Source organism: Talpa europaea, assembly GCF_964194135.1.
Source record: "Talpa europaea genome assembly, chromosome: 12".
NCBI lineage: Eukaryota > Metazoa > Chordata > Mammalia > Eulipotyphla > Talpidae > Talpa > Talpa europaea.
In genome coordinates, this window is record NC_140079.1 from 63,606,386 (window position 1) to 63,628,356 (window position 21,971).

The window sequence follows — 21,971 nt, forward strand, 5'->3', positions numbered from 1 at the left end:
GATACTTAAAGGGTAAATCCAGGGTCAGTCAGGAAGAGAGCAGCATCATAGCTTACTCTGGGTTGGGCCATGTGCAGGCATGCTCAGATGGGTACATTTCAACTGAATGTATGGGCTCTTAGTGTTATCCCACCAGGAAATTGAGATATTCATTAGTCAGAATCTGACACTTTTATGGATCATGGCACCTCATGGTCAGTGAGGTGGGCTGAATTGTTTGGACAGGGCTCGCTAGTCTGATTTAGTCCACTTGTTCAAAGAGGACTGGGGCAACTCATCCTGCCACTTACAATTTCTTTTACCTAGGCTCTCTAGGGCACATGTTCACTGGCACACATGAATGTAATTGTTCATATAGTTGAGATGTAGGTCTACAGGTTATTCTTTTAATTTAATTTTTGAACATTTTTATGTGCCCTCAATTCTCTTCAACATTTTAATAGTTGCACACTATGCAGTCACATGGATTAAATATTCTATTACAACCATGCTTAGGTTGTTTCCAGTTTTTTGATGTTAAAAATCAGGTTCTGGTGCATACATATTTGACAATATCTCTAACCATTTGCTCTGGCTAGTTTCCTAGAAGTAAAATTATTATTTGAAAGGATATGAGTCTTAAATATCTTATTACATAATTAATATTTCTTTAATTATTTGGGAAGTACTTTATATTTTATAGATACTCAGGACTATAATTATAGGGAACTGACTTGTGTGATGGGTATCAAGCATTTATGGAGAACTTACTACCATATGCTGGATAGTAGACTGAGTCTCTTACACACTATCTATTTTAATCTTCATAAAATTATATCAAGTAGGTAGATATATCATTCTTTTCCAGATAAGCTAGCTAAGGCTTGTGAGAATAAGCTGTCTCCCTTGGGCCTCCCCTGGTGGCGCAGCAGTTGAGCGGTGGGGTGCGAAGCTGCCCACAGCCTCTGCAGCTCGGATTCGATCCCCAGCTGCCAGCGAGGGTCCCGCATGACGTGACAGACCTCTCCTGTCTCGCTCACTGCTCCCTTCAGCAGTGTATTTCATCACTCTGCCTGTTCTGTTCCCTGCTCTGGCTCTGGTGAATTCTCTCACCCTCCCGCACTTCTGACTGTACCCAGTGCTTGTATAAATAAATAAATCTTTAAAAAAAAAAAAGAAAGAAAATATAAGTTTAAGAAAAAAAAAAAAAGAATAAGCTGTCTCCCTCAATTTTGAGTAGAGAATCCAAGCTGCGAACAAACCCTGGTCTTTTCTAACCTTCATGGTCTTTCCTTTATATGTATTGTTCTGCAGTAATAGCAGTAAAAATGTCACTTCTATAGAAAGTAATTTGAAATAAATGGTGTTAGGGAAAAACAAAGGGATTCCATGTTGCACTCATTTTTCTTACCTCAAATGGATATACATACAATGTGATGAGTCAGAGTCTCAACTTCACAAGAAGTCTATCTTTGTCATTTTAATATATTCTTTTTGGTTTTATCTGATTCAATCTTTTCTAAGGAAAAATGATGCAGAGGCAGAAATAAAGTAGAATTTAAATAAATCTTTATGTACTTTAATAATTGCATAAAAATGACTGAAATTGATTAAAATGTATGTAAATGAAAGGTAATGTCAAAATGATCAATTTTATGATGCATAATTTAAAAAAAAATTCTTATTCAATTATTTAAAAGCTTGGCCATCTCATTTTTCATAATTGATATTTGATATCAGAGACACATGAGTTAAAGCAAAATATTTTTGTAAAGTGTAATCATTTGGCAGAATATTTTTTTTTTAAATATTTATTTATACAAGCACTGGGTATAGTCAGAAGCACGGGAGGGTGAGAGAATTCACCAGAGCCAGAGCGGGGAGCAGAGCAGGCAGAAGGACCTAAGTATACTGCTGAGGGGAGCAGCGGGCAGCAGGAGAGGTCTGCGCGCCATGTGGGACTCTCCTCTGGTGGCCAGGGAGCAGCTGGGGATTGAACAGGCGCTGCAGAGGCTGCGGGCAGCTTCACAACCCAGTGCTCAACCACTGCATCACCGGGGAGGCCCAGGCAGAATACTTTAAACATTCAAGGTTTTTTCAAGAGCTTTTTCTTTTGTTTTCTTTCTAAACCTCAATTTTAGGGATACTTTAAAATGTATAGCTAACCTAAGTCAACTTATAGTTAAACTGCAGCTACATTGGAATATAGTATGAAGTCTTCTGTTGACTTTATTATTTAGATTCACTCAGTCCCTTTCAATTACTGGTATATGTTTTTCTTTTTCTATGATGATCTTGTTTCCTATCTTATTTTATTTCACCTGTAGTCTAGTTAGGGAAGAGAAGAGATTTAAAAAGTTAGGAAAGCAGCTAGAAATAGCGTAGGATCATTCTCTTCTGTTGACCTAAAGTCCCTAGGAATAGTCTTGTGATCATGCAAAATTAAGTTTATTGCTTACTCTAAAGGGAACACACCTTGATAGAGTTTTAGTAGATCTGATAATGGAGAGATCATGGGCAGATATCGGGGAGTTGGAGTATGACCTTGAGTGATTTAATGTGGGTCTAACAGTGCATTGATCTGATTGAAACTGGTAAAGCCCAGCATATGATAGTTTAGGATTAGTGGAAATAGTGAGGAAAGGATCTTCACTAAGATCCTAAACACAGTTTTTTTCTCAGCTAAGGGAATATTATAAAAAGGGAGCTGTTTGAGCAGTCTATTGTTGGGGCATGTGAGCTTTGGGGGCAGTTCCTGAAGCAAACAATGAAGTTATTTACTGATACAGCCTTATCTTTGTGGCAAGAATTTCTTGGCACAAATAATAAAGTCATGTGGATGTAGGCAGCCTAGGTCTTAGTCCCATAGTGAATTTATATGGATATGGTGGTTCACTTCTCACCTTTAAGAGCTAGAAAAAAAAAAAGCTTATTTGTGGAATAGACGGTGGGAAAATAAAATTACGTAAACTTGGTATATTTGTACTCTTTTCATATATGTAAATTAAATGTATTTTAGGGACTCTGGTTTTAGAAGGGAAGAAAATAAGGAATATTCTTGTGTTCTTTCTTTAATTTCAAGATTATGATTTGCACTTATTTTGTCCTTAATTCTATTTAGAGTTAAATTCCATCAACAAAATGATTATTTTTTTCTCTGAAATCTGGAATTTTTGCCCCATAACTTACTAGCCTTGTGATATTGGATAAATTACTTAAGTTTTGTACCTTGTTTCCACATCTGTAAAATGAGAGTAATAGTATACCTTCTTCACCAAGTAACTATAGGATTAAATGCAGTAGATGGAATGATTAAATGAGGAAATGACTAAATGTAAGGATTACTGTCCTAAGCATAGTGTCCAGCACTTCCTAATTGCTATGTGCATTTGAGTCATTATTATGTTTACGACTACTATTCTATCACTACTTCCACTATTACTGTTATTATTTAGAGTCACTGAGTGAATCTTAAGTAAAGTTAATGACTTTTAAGTAAAGTTAATTTTTAAGTAAAGTTGAATGACTCCTTTGTTACAAAACAAGTTTAAAATGCTAACAAAATCCACATGCACATAAAAGAGAAAAAATCCTATTATTGTTTAAGGAACAAAGTTCTGGGTCTAGTTTAAGGCTACCAAGTAGTAGTATTGTTTCTGTCCATTGTTAAGTAACTATCAGTTATTGCTTTTCCTGGTTGTCCATTATGCTTGGCACTAGGCAGGAAGATGGTAGGCGAAAAAATTAATCATTTGAAATATTAGAATCCTGAAGTTTTGTTGGAAATTTTCCTTTCTTACAACAGATTTATGTATTACATAACTTCTGCATCATTCTTAACATTGTCTTCTGAAATTCAATTCCTTTCACAGTAAAATGAGTCAAGATGGTTTACAGGCTGCCTGTCAGCCTGTAAGCCCAGATACTCTATTATTCTGCGAAACTGTGTAGAAAATTCTTGTACAAGAAAATTGTATTTTGTATTTCAATGTTGAGTTTTGGCTATAAAATTGTTTTCATGGAAAGTGTTTCAAAGCAATTTTAGAATTTATTTTTAAAGAGACAGTTTGGGGATTGTCTGTTTGCATTTAATTAGGAAGTGAGTTATTTCTTGTAATATTGGCCAGTTGTAAATTTAGTGCCAGAATTGGCTCGGAGAGGCTAATTAAACCACCATACAGAAAGACTGTACTTATCAAGTTTCTTTTAAGAAATGGGTTATTCTTATTTAGAGCCTCCTTAAGAGTTTTTTTAAAAAAATTTCTCCTTGTGCAGTAGTTATCATACTAGGTAGGCCAAGACCTCTTCAGGAGACCCTCCCCACCATCTCCTGAATTTGGATCAACTGAATTGGTTATGTTCTCAGCTTTGTTGAATTAAATTTCCTTCAAGAATTCAGTTTCTTGAATACTATGGAAGAGGTTTTTTTTTTCTTTTTAATGTAAGGAAACTATATTTAAACATTGTAAATCAAAGTCAATTTTATATTTTTATTTATTTATTTTTTTAAAAGATTTTATTTATTTGTTTGTTTGTTTGTTTGTTTGTTTATTTATTCATACAAGCACTGGGTACAGTCAGAAGCGCAGGAGGGTGAGAGAATTCACCACAGCCAGAACAGGGAACAGAACAGGCAGACTGACGAAATCCACTGCTGAGGGGAGCAGCGGGCCGCAGGAGAGGTCTGCGCGCCATGTGGGACCCTCCTCTGGTGGCCGGGGAGCAGCCGGGGATCGAACCGGCGCTGTAGAGGCTGCAGGCAGCTTCGTAACCCAGCGCTCAACCGCTGCGCCACCGGGGAGGCCCAATCAAAGTCAATTTTAATAAAAATTATGGGGGACAGTTTTGTTTAGAATGTCACAATTTTGGACATTTTTGTTTTGTGTTCTATCTAAAAAAGAGTAACAAATGCACCAAATATATTGAACTACATGTAAAACCTTGATTTTGCATGAATACATAGAGCTTAGTGTCTTATTTTTAAAATAAAATTATAGGCTGTGAAAATAGCTAATGAATTTCTAAGTTATGGGAACTCTAAATGAAATTAGTGAATCTTGGGAGTTTTACTAGTTCCTATGAAATAATCCCAACCTTCAGGAAGGATTATTTTCAGTGCTCCTAAAGAAGTAGATGAGCATTAGACTATTAAAGAATATTTGGAAATATAGTTATGTTTTGTTTGATACTATGCCTAGTAACCTTCTAAGGAAACATCTAATAACCTTATAAGTAAAATGAAACTTCCTAAGATTATCAGTCTATAATTTTGTTTCAAATCTTGTTAATGAGACTTGTCTAAGGACAGAAGGGAGGAAGGCCTTTTCAAATCTTGTTAATGAGACTTTACAATGGGCTTTTCTTAAGTATAGGTCAACAGAAATAGTTTTTTTTTTTACAACAATTTACTAATTACAGCTCATTTATGGAGTACAAAGCACTTTTATATGAATCATTTAACTTTTAGAACAATGAGGGTTGATATTATTTGAAACCTATGTCACAGAGTTGGAGACCTAGGCTGTGGGATGTTAAGTAACTTGCCCAAAGTCACACAGCTTTTAGGTGGTAGACTTGGGATCTGTACAAAGTTTGTCTTTATTCTATTACATTATAGCATTTTGTCTCTACATAGATTATCACTTAGACCCTACATCCTCATCAGATTTGATTATTAACTCCATTTACAGGTATAGAATCTAATAATTTGAAGGAATAGGTAAATCTGAAATTCAGGGCTCTTTGCTTCCACAGCTGTGATTATTTGCACTATTCCCTTTAATTCTGAGGTCACTTGATTACTTGTGTAAAGCTATCGAGTATATATTTTTAATTGGCATTACTTAAATTTTAGCATGTGTACTTTAATTTTACTAATAAAACTTTCCCACTCTCCACATTTTTCTAAAACAGTTTTTTGAATGCTTTCAATAGCCACTGAACTTTTATATCTTCCAAATTATTGGTGTGAAAACATTAATTCTCCTTTTTGTTAACTTTCATTTTAAATCAATTTTATTGCTATATAATTTGCATAGCATAAAATGTACACACTGTATAGTTCTGGCACTATATTACAGGGTCTTAAATTCTGAGTCAAGAAATCCTTAATGTATAACCTTGATCCTATCTCAAGTCTCCTTCGTGGAGACATTTAGAGGATGACCTGATAACTTTGATTGTTTGAATATGTTATTGTATGCAAGGAGGAAGATGGGATAGATTTATTCCAGTCTAAATGATGCACCTTTATATTTATAGGTTCTCATTGACAAAGCAAGGAACAGTCACTGTCTTTTATCTTTGGAAATATGGCTTGCTTTTCACACCTAATGGGAATAAAGAAATACTTGTTAGACAGCCTAAGCACTGACACCTAGTAACCCTAATTGGTGCATCAGGAATGTTAGGCTCCCTCAGAACCTAGTCATGTGAAGTCCAAGCAGAAGTTCAATACTCATTTCTCTGAATTAGAACAAGAATCTAAATAAAGGTGTGGCAAGATGTTCAATGAAAATCCTACTGTATCTAGTGAGGATGACTATAGTGCATAATATTTGCAGTGTCTGTTATACTTCTGTGACTTGATACTTAACAATTGTGTGGCCTTGGGAACATTGACTTCCCTAAAGGCTCATATTTTTTCATCTGTGAAATAGAAGTGATAGAACCTATTGCATATGTTACTACATGTGATGCACTTAGAATAGTTTGCGTAGTAAGTGTTCAATCAAGTGTTAGACATTAATGATAGTAGTTTTGGAGGTTATATCATATGTTACAACATTAAAAAAGAACCCGAAGACAGTAGTGTTTGGTACCTCTTGTTTTATAACAAGCCATACCAACACACAGTTTCTTAACAACAATGATCCACAGTTCTGTGGATTAACTGGGATCAGTTGATGATACCTTTGTGGTATACCTGGGGTTACTTGGGCATAGGAACTGTGCTGGGGCTGAATGTACAAGATTTCTTCTCATGTTTTCATGTAGGATGGCTTCATTTGGCACCCGTCCTGAGCTGCTCTATAGTTCAATTGCTATCTTCCAAGAAGAGTATTACAGGTCCACCCTCAATGTGCAAATGCTCATTATGCTTCCGCTTGCACCATGACCTTAATATTCCAATGGCTGAAGCATCACATAGCCAAGTCAAGTGTCAATATAGGAGGGGAATACAAAAAACAAACAAACAAACAAACAAACAAAAAAACCGCACACACACAAAACCAACTTAGGAATTATGGTTCACTGGGGTCCACCAATGTCAGTCTTTTTGAAATGCTGTGAAGCTTCCTAAGTCCTTGATTTGACTGGATGTGACACGGGCTCTGAATCAGTGTTCTTGTGCCACTTCTATGCCAGACTCTCTTTCTCAACCTTCAGTGTGCGCTAGAACCTCTTGGAGAGACTGTTTATCATGCATATTCTTGTGGCCTAAGCTTAAAACTTTTGTGTTTATAATTTGGAGGAGAGCCCAGGAAAATGCATTTTGAAAAGTCTCCCAGGTTTGATGAACATCCAGTTTGAGAACCACTTATCAGTGACTTTAAGGGTAGGAAACACCTAGCCTTTCTCCTGTGATCGTCCTTCCTCAGAGGCTAGCCTTATGAAATTTCATAGTCAAAATCCCTAGTTTTTTTTGTCTGTGGAAGGTTAATAACAATCATGGAGATGGTTAAGGAAGAGTTTGATAACAAACATGGGAATGGGAAGAGTCACTTTTTGGTTTTCAGTTGTTGCTATAACTTGCAGACTGTGCTAGATTTTAGGTTGGTGTGAATTTCTTGGAGTAATGGAAAATGTAATTATACAGGATAATCTGCCCTACCAAAGTAGCTTCTTTAATGCTTCTTAGTTTCTGTATAGAAGTTAATAAGATAATAGAAAAGTTTGATTGGTGGATAGGCAGTCGTCCTTAGATTGACATCTGTCTAGTGCAATTGGAATGAAACCTAGTTTCACTAAAAGAATACACTAGAAGAAGTGCCACATATGGTAAGTGACTTCTAAGATATGTGACTACAAAGTCATCCTGAAGTTTTAAGCATTGTAGAAATATAAATTCTATATAGTTAATAAATATCACTTGCAAGTTTAATTAAAATTCTTTTATGTTAATTCCATTTTGTTTCTTGAATAATTTTGTCTGTTTTGATTAACATTTAACAAATTTATAATTGAACTTTCAAATTATATTTTATTATACATTTATAGCACTTGTACTTCTAAGTTACTTAAACTTGTACTACGACTTGTGAGACATCCGTTATATATATTAATAAATGATAGCTATTGGAAGAAGAAATTTAAAAAAATCCCTTTTATTATCAAAACAAAAAAAAAATCAAATACTTGGGAATAAATCTAACAAAAGAGGTAAAGGACCTATACAAAGAAAACTATAAAACACTGTTAAAAGAAATAGAAGAAGACACAAAGAAATGGAAAGACATCCCTGCCCATGGATTGGAAGAATAAACATTATTAAAATGGCCATCCTACCAAAAGCAATATACAGATTCAATGCTATTCCAATAAAAATTTCAATGTCATTCTTCAAAGAAATAGAACAATTATTGATGAAATTCATATGGAATCACCAAAAACCCCGAATAGCCAAAGCTCTCCTGAAAAAAAAAAGAAGGGAATGGAGGCATCACACTCCCAGACTTCAAACTATACTACAAAGCCATAATATCAAAACTGCATGGTATTGGAACAAGAACAGACACACAGACCAATGGAATCGAATAGAAAACCCAGAAATAAACCCACAGATATATGGTCAACTAATCTTTGACAAAGGAGCAAAGAATATGCATTGGATCAAAGAAAGTCTGTTCAGTAAATGGTGTTGGGAAAACTGGGTTGCTACATGCAAAAGAATGAAGCTTGACTACTACCTAACACCATGCACAAAAACCAACTCAAAATGGATTAAAGAACTAGACATAAGACCTGAAACCATAAAATACATAGAAGGGAATATAGGCGAAACACTTCATGATATGCACATCAAAGACATCTTTACAGACACATCACCCAAAGCAGTGATAGTGAAGGCAAAGATCAACAGCTGGGACTACATCAAATTAAAGAGCTTCTGCACAGCAAAAGAGACAATAACAAAAACAAAGAGAAACCCCACCGACTGGGAGAATATTTTTGCATACAACACTAATGATAAAGGACTGATCACAAAAATCTACAAAGAGCTGATGAGACTCAACAACAACAAAGAAAATAATCCAGTCAAAAAATGGGCAGAAGAGTTAAAAAGAAACTTCTCTGAAGAGGAAATGCAAATGGCCAGCAGGCATATGAAAAAATGTTCAACATCACTTGTAATCAGGGAAATGCAAATCAAAACTACAATGAGATACCATTTTACACCAGTGAGAATGGCATATATTAAAAAAAAACTAGCAACAACAAATGCTGGTGAGGTTGTGGAGAAAAAGGAACTCTCCTGCACTGTTGGTGGGAGTGCAAACTGGTCCAACCACTATGGAGAGCTGTGTGGAGATTTCTTGACCTACTAAATATAGAGCTTCCATATGATCCAGCAATTCCACTCCTAGGTATTTACCCAAAGGACACAGAAACATCTATTCCAAAGAGCACCTACATCCCTATGTTTATAGCAGCACTATTTACAATAGCTAAGCTTTGGAAACAACCCAAATTCCCAAAAATAGATGACTGGATCAAGAAGATGTGGTACATATACACCATGGAATATTACTCAGCATTCAAAAAAGATAAACACATGCAATTTGCAGCAACATGGATGGAACTGGAAGGGATCATGCTCAGCGAAATAAGACAGAAAGAAAAAGAAAAATACCGGATGGTCTCATAGCAGGAATCTAGAAAACTTAAATAAGGGACCAGGAAAATGAATAACTATAAGAAAGAAAATATCAAAATCAACAAACAACTATAAACCAGAGACACACTATGGGGGCTGGGGGGCGGGGAAAGGAGGGCTTGGGGTCAAAATAAGGGGGTTGTAATTGTATGTGGAATATAAAAATAAAATTTAAGTTAAAAAAAAAATGATAGCTTTTGGAAGGAAGATTGTTTCACTTGAGAATAAGTTGGAACCTCTTTTCCCCCGACCTTTTTATAAATTGTGATTCGGCAGTCATCTTTGAGAGAATGACATTTTTGAAGCAACTTGATTTAAGCATTTGATCTGTTCACCTTCTGGGGTCTAGGAATAAACAGAAACTTCTAGGAGGGACAGGATCAATGCAAACTTTTATGCAGAACTTTGAGGACAAAGTACTGTTTTTTGATACATGTGTCTGTTAGAGAACCATGCAGTTTTAGAATGCATGCTAATGAATGCTCAGCAAAGATGGACAGGATGTAAACTTGAGGAAAACATCTCAGAATTTCTAGCAAAGATAGGGTGTTTCCTTTCCTGTCTTAGAGAATCACCTTGTCGTGGTTTATTGTGTCTCCTCCTAGCTTTTTCCTCTTCAGACATGCATATATGATTCTGTGATATCAGAAGGAAGATATGCATTTCTTCCTCCTGTGTTGTGACCTTGGCCTTTCTGCTGCTTTCTTCCCCCACCTCAGGTGCTGGGCTGATGTCTGTGAAGTTGGGGTCCAGGGATTCAAATGTTACTGTATCAGGAGATGTTTTAAAAATGAAAAGCCAAAGTAATTTGATCTCGTAAAATTTAAAAATTGACTCAAGTTATAGGAAGATTACAAATGCTAAAATTCTAACAATTATAATTGATTGTCATGAGGAAGAAAGATGGCACACCTCTAAAGAAAATGTGGTTCTTTTACAGAAACGTTTCTAAAATCATGGGTTTCTAATAGATGAAGATTGACTTTCACCATTATATATTTTTATTTTACTTCCAATTTTTTGCCTTTCTTTTTTCCAATGGCAAATGATCTTAAAAGTTAAGTGATAGGCAACCTGCACTCCTATGTTTATTGCAGCACTATTTACAATAGCTAAGATATGGAAACAACTTAAATGCCCCAAAACCAATGAATGGATCAAGAAGATTTGATATAAATACACAATGGAATACAACTCAGTGTCAAAAAAAGATAAACTCTTGCCATTTGCAGCAGTATGGCTGGAGCTGGATGGAATTATGCTAAGTGTAATAAGTCAGAAGGAAAAAAAATCAGATGATTTCACTTATAGGTAGGGAAACTGAACAAAGGGTCAGGGAAAAGACAACATTTGCAGGCAAACTGTAGATCTGAGGCATACATCTGGGGAAGGGGGATAGGGAGGGATCAGCACAGGAGAGGGAAGAGCACAGGGACTGTGGTGACATTTCATGGATGCTGTGGTAGTGGGAGAATTATGGGGACTGTATGTGAGGGGAGAAATCAAATATTGTATAAAAATGAAAAACTATGTAAGAAAAAATTAAAATGTGATGGTCAAGCAAAAATATTAAGTGATAAGAGTAGTGGAGTTTAAGATAGAAAATCCAAATTTTAAGAATTTAACATCCTTTATGATTTTCTAGTTAAGGAGATTTGGTTTAAGGTTTGGAGCAGTAGGAGAAGCTGCTGAAAATTAAAACCTTAAGTTTCTCAGAACATATTACCCCATTTTCACATCTGAGAGAGTGGTTATTGTGAACCTCAGTTGTTGATGGTCAGGGTTCTCAGATAGTCATGTGTGTCTGAACAATCTGAAGGATTTGTTAAAATTTAGATGTCTGGGCCCTACCTCCAGAGTATCTGGTTCAGCACATATGCATTTCTAACCATTCCCAGGTCAGGCTAATGTCCCTTATGCAGGCCCCCGTATTTTATTTTGATAACCACCAGACAGTGAAGTTGCATCTTACATTTACTGCTGGGAAATAGAACAAATATGGAGGCCCGTTCCCAGTGCAGATAGCATGTGCTTCCAACAGATAAGGGACAAGAGTCATGTAATTTGTGGCCCAAGTGGTGGTAGTACTATTTTTATGTGTGTGTGTGTGTGTGTGTGTGTGTGTGTGAGATTTTACCAAACTTAGGTACATCAGATGAGCCTTTTGAAATCAACAGGAAAAACAGTGTTCCTGCAATAAGATGGCTACATTTCAGGGGGAGGAGGGGTTTCCTTAACTATGATTTTTGGATAGCTGGGATAAATGAAAACAAATGTACTTCCTTATGAAAGATTGTGTAAAGGACTCTTTTTGAGAAACTTTTTCTCTCTAAAGCATTCAAAAAGACAAACAGAAGTAACATTAAGAGGGGAAGATTTTTTTTGTTCACATCGGTGTTAATGGACCCATGGATTTGAATCTTTAATTTTTTTTCTTTGCCTTTGCCTATAAAACTAACAGATTTACAATGATGAGTTGGTATGATATTTGCATATTTATATTCATGAAAATCTCCTAGAAACATAGTCTACCTTGAATGGGACTTGCACTGGCTCCACAAGTCCCTCCACAAGAGGAACTGGCCTTTTAAGATCAGGAACGATCTTCCTTATCTGTAAGCCACCTGTTGACCATCATCTCCTGTGGAGTAGAACTTCTCATTACGTTAGATTGTTTTCTGTGGTAACCTCAAGTTGACTTTGGACTTCTGATGACCTACTTGCCTAATATGACAAAATTTTCAGTTTCTGGCTTGCCTTCCCAATACCCTACTTTATTTTTGTTTTTCTTGGGAGTCCTTGTTTGGATATGATCTTATTTCAATCACACTAGTTGTTCTTGGCTTCTTTTGCTGGGTTGAGTTTATCATTCTCTTCCCTGTAAGGAGGGATTCTTGATTGCTTTTTCCTGGAGGTCTTAGATCCTGTGGATCTCCTGTTTCAATGTTGTTGTGGAGACTGCCTTAGTATTTTCTACTCATTCATTCACTAGATTATGGTTGTTAGGACCTTGATAAGGAAAAATGTACATTTTAGATCCAGGAGTGCAGTGTAGGTGGTGGATTAGAAAGATCATTGAATTAGGTCTATCTTTTATAAGCCCAATTACTATAAGACTAGATTTTATGATCAGTTAATGGATCAATTTGAGATCCAAAGTGTCTTACTAGCATTACTTACTCAGTGTAACAATTATGCTGAACCCATAATCTTATCTGTAATTGATTTAATGTGATTTTACAATTTTTTACTTACCAAAGGTAAGAAATCATAAGTGATCTGCAACCAACCTGATCTGTGGGTTTATCTTTTTATATGATGAAAAAGTACTGGAAGATTTTCAGTGAGTGGTATTGCCTAGTAACATATTATTGTTTAGGAGACAGAAAACTTGTCTACCTGGCTTGTATGCTGTAAAGTTATTTGGTATGCATGTTTGCCAGGATTAGTATTAAATTTCTTCTGTTGAGTTTTAATGCTTGTGATTTCTTTTGTATTTTGTCATTGAAACTTAATCTGATCTCATAATCTCTAGCTTTGATCTGACTTTACACTAATAACATGTTAAGACACACTAACTCCTTTTTTTAAGTTAAAATGCTTTAAATTTTATTTTACTAGATGTAAATTTTTAAAGCAATCAAATATCTAATTAGATTTAAATTATCTATTAGGATTAAACATATCTATTTATGTATCAATTTTGTTTATGAACTCTTGTCTACATCAGGATTAAAAATTTTCCTTCATAGGTTCCTATCCAAATAAAATGCCAAATGTTTTTAGATGTTTTTTCCATCCTTCAGCTTCATTTCCCATCACTCCTATTTAATATTTAGTATTTGTATGGTGGAGTATAGCACCCAGGTAATGGTGAATTGTCTTTTATAACAGCCTGGCTATATCTTTAAAATTCTAAGTTGCTTTGTTCACTAAAGTCCTTTTCAAGGGGTCTCATTTCTATAAGTAGGGTTTTGTTTTCTTGCATTATTTTTTCACATTTATTTTTTATTGACATCTCATTGTATTCTTTATTTACTCCCTTGACATATTTTCCTACCACCACCCCCTTTTTTATTTTAAGAAAGTAGTTTTTCTTTTCTAAATATTTATTTCTTCTTTTAAAGATTTATTTATTTATTTTATATAAGAACCGGGGTATAGGCCAGATGTGCGGGAAGGTGAGAGGATTCACCAGAGACAGAGTGGGGAACAGAACAGGCTGACTGAGGAAATACACTGCTGAGGGGAGCAGTGGGAGAGACAGGAGAGGTCTGCCATGCCATGTGGGACCCTCGCCTGCTGGCCGTGATTGAACCGGTGCTGCAGAGGCTGCAGACAGCTTCACAGCATGGTGCTCAACCGCCTGTGCCACCAGGGGAGGCCCCCCACAACCACCCCTTTTGTCCCCTTGACACATACTCCCTCTGCCTTCTCTTAATCTCAGATCTCTCACTTTGTTTCTTAATATCTGATAGTTTTTATGAGTATCTTAGTTTGTCATGTTACCCACTTTGTAAACAATATTTGTTTTTGTCATTCTCACTTACTTTATCACACATATAATTCCCATGAACTCCTATTTTGCTATAAATGGCAGAACTTAATAACCTCTTCTGTGGGACAGGTGAGCAAGCCTGGCTCTCTCTGCTGGTTTGGGCTCTGGCTCTTCTGTATTGGGAACCTCAGGTTCACGAAGTAGTATCACTCTGTATCCTCCTCCTTTAGCACTCCAGTAGTGCATTTTCTGTCCTACATGCCAACTCTGTGCATTCCCTTATCTAGTTCAGTGGTAGGCGCCCAAAGTCCTCAAGATGTGAATGTGTCTCTCAATCAGCAACTGTAGGGGGTTCTTAGTGGCTGCCACTCCTCCCTCTCTTGTGCTGTACTGCGCCCCATCACTGAACACACAGAGATCAGACTGTCTTCCCTGGCTTTTGTTTTTTTCTGGGATCATCTAGCCACTTGCTTTCCAGGGGCTGTGGTTGCCCAAACTTTGTCTTCTTGTTCTTCAAGTTTGCTATTTTATAGGCTTTCAGTCAGTTTTTGTGCAAACTGTGTTCTTCTCTTTGGCTAAAACAAAGAAGCCACTCAGGTAGCTGTGTCCAGGTAACTGTGTGTGTCTTTTTTCTAGACTTTATGTAAATTATTATCTGTGAGAATCACTCTACCATTTTGCTTTTCTTCAATCTCCTGAGAAACCTTTGTTTCTGCAGCATGCTCGCATGCTGTTTGGCCTTCACTTGGTTCAAATGTATCACCTGATGGATAGATCTGTCAACTTTTTTATTTTTTTATATTCAAATGGCAGGTTTATTAGAAAAAGGAAAGGAAAGTAAAGAATGCTTGCACGACACAAATGGGTAGAAAGAGCTGCCCCTGAAAGAGACAGATTTGTTAAAAGAGATGCCTGCATAGTAACAGGCAGACTGTCTTGGGAGGAGAGCTGCCTCTGCTGCTTTGCAATGGGAGAAGGTTGGTAGAGAGAAACATCTGCATGGTCACAAGTGGGCAGGAGAGCAGCTATCATCTTTTTAATCCTTTAGTGTGCAAAAAGTAAAATAGCACTATTTGCAGTAAAATAGAAAATAAAATGCACTTTGGGCACTGATACTACATACTTGGTGCTTTGGTTTTTCTAGGTGAGCATACAGATAATCCAGAATGGGGGATGTGCTTGTATATGTGCGCTCATGTGCACTTTTGTATGCAATGAATGAATTTTAGTTGACAAAAAAATGAAGCATAGGAGACTTTTAGCAATCCACCTTGTCCTTAACACTCAGCCACCTTGTCCCTAGAGGAGATTTTTATAGAAAACAAATGGAATCTCAAAATCAGCCCTTGACTAGCCCTGCATACCTTATTATAAAAAAAATTAATCTGTGGCTTAGACATTAAATTATTCATGTTAACATCCAAAGCCTTTATTAGATTGGATTAAATCTCTTCACCTTTAAGGCCCTCCTCCCTACCACCTCATTTTATTTTCCTGTCTAGCTTCTTGCAGTTCTGTGAACATGCTCTCATTTCCCAGGTGTGCACCTGCTCTCCTTTTATCCTTTTGTCTTTATCATCCAGTCTGTCCACAGCCTTGTGAGGATGAGTGCATGTTCTTATTTCTCCTTGAAGCTTCTGCTTCCCTCTTCAGCTATAATTTGATTTTTCTCCTCCTTTGGACACTTTCTGTATCTAGTACTTTGGCATTTCATTGTTTTGTAATGTTAGCTTTAATTGTTTGGTTTTCATATTCTCTACATTATAAGACTTCAGAGGCCTTAAAGTCAAAATAGTATCTTAATTTTTTTTGCATACTCTTCGGTGTCATTGTTGATGTTCCTGAAACATTATTAACTGAATCATTTAATAATCATCATCATATTAATTGATGCCCTGTATTAGGGATTTAGTTCCCTTACAAATATATGTGATTTCTTCGTATAGATAGTACTTCATATAAGAAAACATACATTTCTAAGAAACTAAAATGCCTTAGAAACTTTGTATTTTTGTGCTTATTTGTTTTATATTTTCAGGTCTGCTGGGGAAGATCCTGATGGCTATCCGAGATGCAGGATTTGAAATTTCAGCTATGCAGATGGTAGGTAGTTTATAATGAATTGTAACTTATTAAGGAACTGTTTTTTTTTTTAAGAACTCTTGAAATGTTTTACATTGAATTTTCTCTTTGCATTTATGAACTAAACATAAAAAATAAGCAGACAAATTTGTTAAACTTGGTAACTTTATAATAAAAAATGTTTTTGAAATTATTTTACCCATGTAATCTACCCAAAATTATTTTACCCACAAACCGGTTATGAGAAATACTATTCAAATGTACAATTAATTTAAGCACATAAGGTAGATTTATATAATTCCCAGGAATTTATCTGCAAAATAAATATGCGCCAAAACATAGTTTGTTATTGGAAATAAAAAATAGAATTAAGCAGTTACAGTGAGTTTTCTATTACTGAATTTGTAACTAAGAAGAGAATGAAGGAAAATAATCAGGTGAGATTTTTTTCCCCTGACCAATCTTTGACTGGTAACTGAACTCCCTCGGGATCTTCTTTGGACTTGACATTTCAGCTCCTCTCTTGGCAGTCCCACCACTGGGTCCCAGAGCACACAGTCATTCAAATTTGCCCTGCTGACATGTTTCTAGGAAACCTTCATTGAAGACAACTCCTTTTCTTCCTCCCCAAAAGTATGAGTTTAGATCCTCAGTAGAGAGTTTTAGTTAAACCAGGTAAGATTTTATTAAAGACTAGAGCATGAGGAAGCCAGTGCAGGAAAGAGTCTGGCTCCATGAGGGGAACTAGATTTTTAAGGGATAGGTCCCTGAGTCAGGGAGGGGGAGCAGTGTCATCGTGTGTTCTTCATTGAGCTGTGCCAACTGTGTGCATGTAGGGCTCTTGGCCTTCCCCTATAAAAAAAAATTGTAAAACATTATTAGTTTGTACCTAGAACTTTTTGTCCAGTGACTTTACTCAGTCTGGTTTGGTCAGGATGTTAGGGTAAGACCTGCTGCTCAGTGATTTGGTCTATTTGTTCAAGCAGGATATTAGGTAACTTCACCTGAACCAGTTTCTCTGCTAAGAACGTTAGGCAACTCAATTAGTGATTCTGTTCCCTTGTTCAAACAGAACAACTCACATCTTACTGGTTTACAATTTATTTTTTCTAGCCTATCTCAGTGCCTTTTTGTTGAAGTCACATAGTCAACTGATGCTATTTTTTTTTAAAGATTTATTTATTTATTTATTTATTTATTTATTTATTTATTTATTTATTTATACGAGCACTGGGTACAGTCAGAAGCGCGGGAGGGTGAGAGAATTCACCAGAGCCAGAGCTGGAAGCAGAGCAGGCAGAAGGACAAAGCACACTGCTGAAGGGAGCAGCGGGTGGCAGGAGAGGTCTGCGCGCCATGTGGGACCCTCCTCCGGTGGCTGGGGAGCAGCTGGGGATCGAACTGGCGCTGCAGAGGCTGCGGGCAGCTTCGCAACCTGGCGCTCAACCGCTGCGCCACCGGGGAGGCCCCTCACTGATGCTATTGATAAGAGACTGGGCACAACTTTTTATAAGAATCAGATAAACAGTTTGGTTCTTAGACTGTTTGAAAGCCAGCAAGTTTATTTTTGATAGTGAAATGCTGATTTTGGAGCTGAGAATTCTCTTACCAGTATAATCTATGTGCTCTCTTTTTTTTTTTCCGAAAAGGAACTGCTTTTGATTTCTTCAAATCTTAGGATCACCCCAAATCAGGGCTCAGAGCACTGGTTCTGGTAGGAATGCCCATAAACCAAAAAAAAAGGTGAGAACTATCAACTAGTTAGTGAAGTCATTAGGCAAAACTTAGAGAGTAATGAGAGAGTTGGACTATAAAGAAATTGTTTAAAATGTTTAAAAATGCTTTAAAAGCACTAGCTTGGCCATGTCATCACAGGATTGTAAGACATAAGCCAGCTTAAAAAATAATGTGGAAATTTTAGCTTTAAATGTTGATCTAATTCAGACCTACACTCTAACACAGTGATTGGTCACATTAGGTGTGAAAACAAGAATAATTTTTTACAAAATGAAAAATTAAATATAGGGAGAAGGCATAGTGAAAACTGCAAGTCACGGAATTTAACTTTTGGGGTCAGGAAGACCTATTTATGAATCATGGATCTGTTGCTTTCTAGGTGACCTTGATCAAATTTCAGGCATTTCCCCATCATCTCAGATAGGTAATAAGAACATTATTATTTACCTCAATGTGTTATTCTATGGGTTCACTGAAATAACCCTATACGGTATCTTATAAAGTTTGCAGTGCAAATTACTAAATTTTACTGAATTATATATTTTACTATTTTGTTTTATTAATAATGCAAGTTATGTGAACATAGGATGAAACACTGAAATCAACAAAATTCCCTTACAATAATAGTTAACTGGAAAAGACACATACAACTGCATCACTAAAATAATTTACAAATTCATTGCAAAATGATAAAGAGTTTATTAAATAAAGTGAGGTTTTGAATCCAGGAAGTAGTTTGACAGATTTTACTCTGCAATAGCTGTTCCAACAAATACGAGCTTCAATTTAGTTTATAGGTAGGTAGGAACAGTGAGTCATTGACATTAAAATGTAATTTTTATAGAGGAAGCTTCTAGGTCTAAGCTAGAAGCTAGCTAGCTTGTCCCTAGCTAAAGATGTGCTGATATTTTTTTCCCTAGTGCCTTATTTGGTTCCCCTATATTCCTCCTAAGTGAAACCATCTGATATTTTTCTTTTCCCTATGACTTATTTCACTGAGCATAATCCCTTCTAGCTCCATCCATGTGGCTGGGAATGGCATGAGTTTATCTTTTTTGATTGCTAAATAGTATTCCATTGTGTATATATACCACAGCTTCTTGATCCAGTCATCTGTTTTTGGGCATTGGGTTGTTTTCAGGTTTTACCTATTATAAATAGTGCTGCAATAAACCTAGAGGTATAGGTGTTCTTTTGAATTGGTGTTTTTGTGTCCTTTGGGTATATCCCTACTAGTGGGATTGACCAAAACAAAAATAAACAGGCAACTATAAATCAGAAACATTCTGCAGGGGCGGGGGAGGAAGAGGGATCAAAAGGAGAAAGGGAGGAACACAATGTGCTATGATGATGGTGCATGGGTGAACTGGTGGTGGAAATTCTATGGGGACTATACCTGAGAAAAGAAAACATTGTAAAAAATAAAAAATGATGTAAAATATATATAAATAAAGAAATAATCTGGGATTCTTTATACCATATTTAGTTCATTCAATAAAAATTATTGGGAGTGAAAAAAATATTATTGATGAATGGAGCTGATCTTTATTTTTTTCAAAGTATATTTAATTCATACAATGTTTACATAATAAGGTAAAGAAAACATATCCAAGAGCTTATAAATATTGAGTGCTATGAGTGGCCTGTATTTTTCTTCGTGATTGATTTATGTTTTTTTTTAAATATAGTTTAACATGGATCGTGTTAATGTTGAAGAGTTTTATGAAGTTTATAAAGGAGTGGTATCTGAGTATAATGTAAGTATCAAAGTAAATGAAAAGCATTGGTACTGAAAGCAAAGGGTTTTTAAAATCTTGGCAACCTCAGTATAATTTATTATCATGAAAGTATTCCTAAAAGTATTCCTAATTCTCCCACCTCCAGCTGATCATACTCAGTGACTGAGGCATTCTTATCCCAGAGAGCCACTGTATCTGTTTTTAAAATATGAGATTGTTTCATTTAGGAATACAAAAAACCTTAAAGAGATATTGAAATAGTTTGACATTATCTATAAATTTATAATATTCTTAGTTGAAAACTTTGAAATAGAAGTTAAAAGCAAATAGTTAACTTCATAGAATAATTCCATAGCAGTAATTTTTATCTTTTTTAAAATGACACATATACAATAGAAGCATTTGAAAATGTGACTGAAAATGAAGAAATAATAACATTTAAAGTAACAGAGTTGTTTAGAGGATAATGAAATGTGTTCATGAAAACATATTGCAATATTCAAATAAGCCAAATATCTTCTGGTGGTAAAAACACACACACACACACGCAAACACATAGTAGGTATTTAATCAGGTTCCTCTCCCTCTGATCAAATTATCTTAGATACATTGTACTAGTAGACTGTCTCATTACTCATATTTTAAAATAGAGACTTGGTGTTTCTTTTTACATAAAGTTCATCTTTCTTTCAATTGACCTAGACAAAGGAAAAATGTACTATTTCAGGAATTGGCTAGAGCCTTTGTCTTCTCTAAGCCTCCATAAAAAGGCCAATAATGAAATATGCATCTGGTTTACTGGTAGTACTCTATGCTTCTTCAGAAGGAACCACAGTTATTTTTTATGTTGTTGTCTTTATAACTTAATGAACTTTAATTTTATCAAAAATGTCTTTATAATTATACCTTTGTTTTTTAAGTGGAAGAGATTTTAAAATGTTTTGTCTTAACATCATATATTCAATGAATGATAAATGTTTTCCATTTTTTTTAAAGTTTTCTTTCATGCATTTTTAATCTCTTTTCTAATTTTTAAAACATGGTTAAAATCAAGTGCTTTCATTAATTCACATTGTTTTATGGTTTACTTGTAGATAAGGTAAAGAAGCTCACAAAGTATATATATCACATAATTGATCCTCAGTTATATGCTCATTTTGTTGCCAATGATTTGAGTTCTTTTACCTATCCTGCATCTGAACAAGCCCAGGAAAGACAATTTAATCAAGATTTAAACCTCAGAGGGAACTGATTTAGAGCTATTGCTATAAAGGCCTTCTGCCCAACTTAGCAGTAATAAGGAGGGGAAGAGGCTAAACGTCGGCATCAATAGGATTCCAAAGATTAGGCAGGGCTTTCCAGGAACTGCATTCACGCCCCATTTTCTTTCTGATCTTGGAAAAACACTTTATTCTCCTTGTCTTCAAATTCTTATTTATAAAATAAATGATAAGATATATAAGGTCATACTCGTGACTCCATCCATCTTATTATTCTAAATTTAAAGATAAGTTGGTATGAGGTTATGAGATGATCCTCTAAAATATAGTCTATATTTTGAGAGTAAGGACAGCATCTCTAACATTGTTACACCAGTTATTGCTTGGAAACTGTTCCAGTTCTGGATTTTCCCACATTACATGCTTCAAACTGAAGACTTTTTCTCTCTCCTTAAATTTACATTCATTGCAACCAGGGTGCAGTTTCCTGACTCAATTTCCTTCTCTCTCTCTCTGTCTGTCTGTTTAAACAAGCCATATAGGTTCAAATTCCAAGTTTGCCAATTATGTGACCATGGACAGTTGTGTACCTTTTTTTTTTAAAAAAAAAAAAGATTTATTTATTTATACAAGAAATGGGGTACAGGCCAAATGTGCGGGAGAGTGAGAGGATTTACCAGAGACAGAGTGGGGAACAGAACAGGCAGACTAACGAAATACACTGCTGAGGGGAGCAGTGGGCGAGACAGGAGAGGTCTGCTGCGCCTTGTGGGACCCTCGCTGGCTGGCCGGCGTTGAACTGGAGCTGCAGAGGCTGTGGACAGCTTCACAGTGCAGCG

General features: G+C 35.9%; 1 protein-coding gene across 1 annotated transcript in view; it reads left to right on the plus strand.

Annotated features, from left to right (window-relative positions):
- The window catches only part of NME7 (NME/NM23 family member 7), a gene marked incomplete at both ends in the record, with an annotated part of 184,998 nt that overhangs the window by 66,331 nt on the left and 96,696 nt on the right, over window positions 1–21,971 (plus strand). Inside the window, 2 exons of the mRNA XM_084250076.1 lie at window positions 16,393–16,457; window positions 19,862–19,930. Coding sequence (XP_084106202.1) covers window positions 16,393–16,457; window positions 19,862–19,930 — 134 coding nt within the window. The remainder of the gene's footprint in view (window positions 1–16,392; window positions 16,458–19,861; window positions 19,931–21,971) is intronic.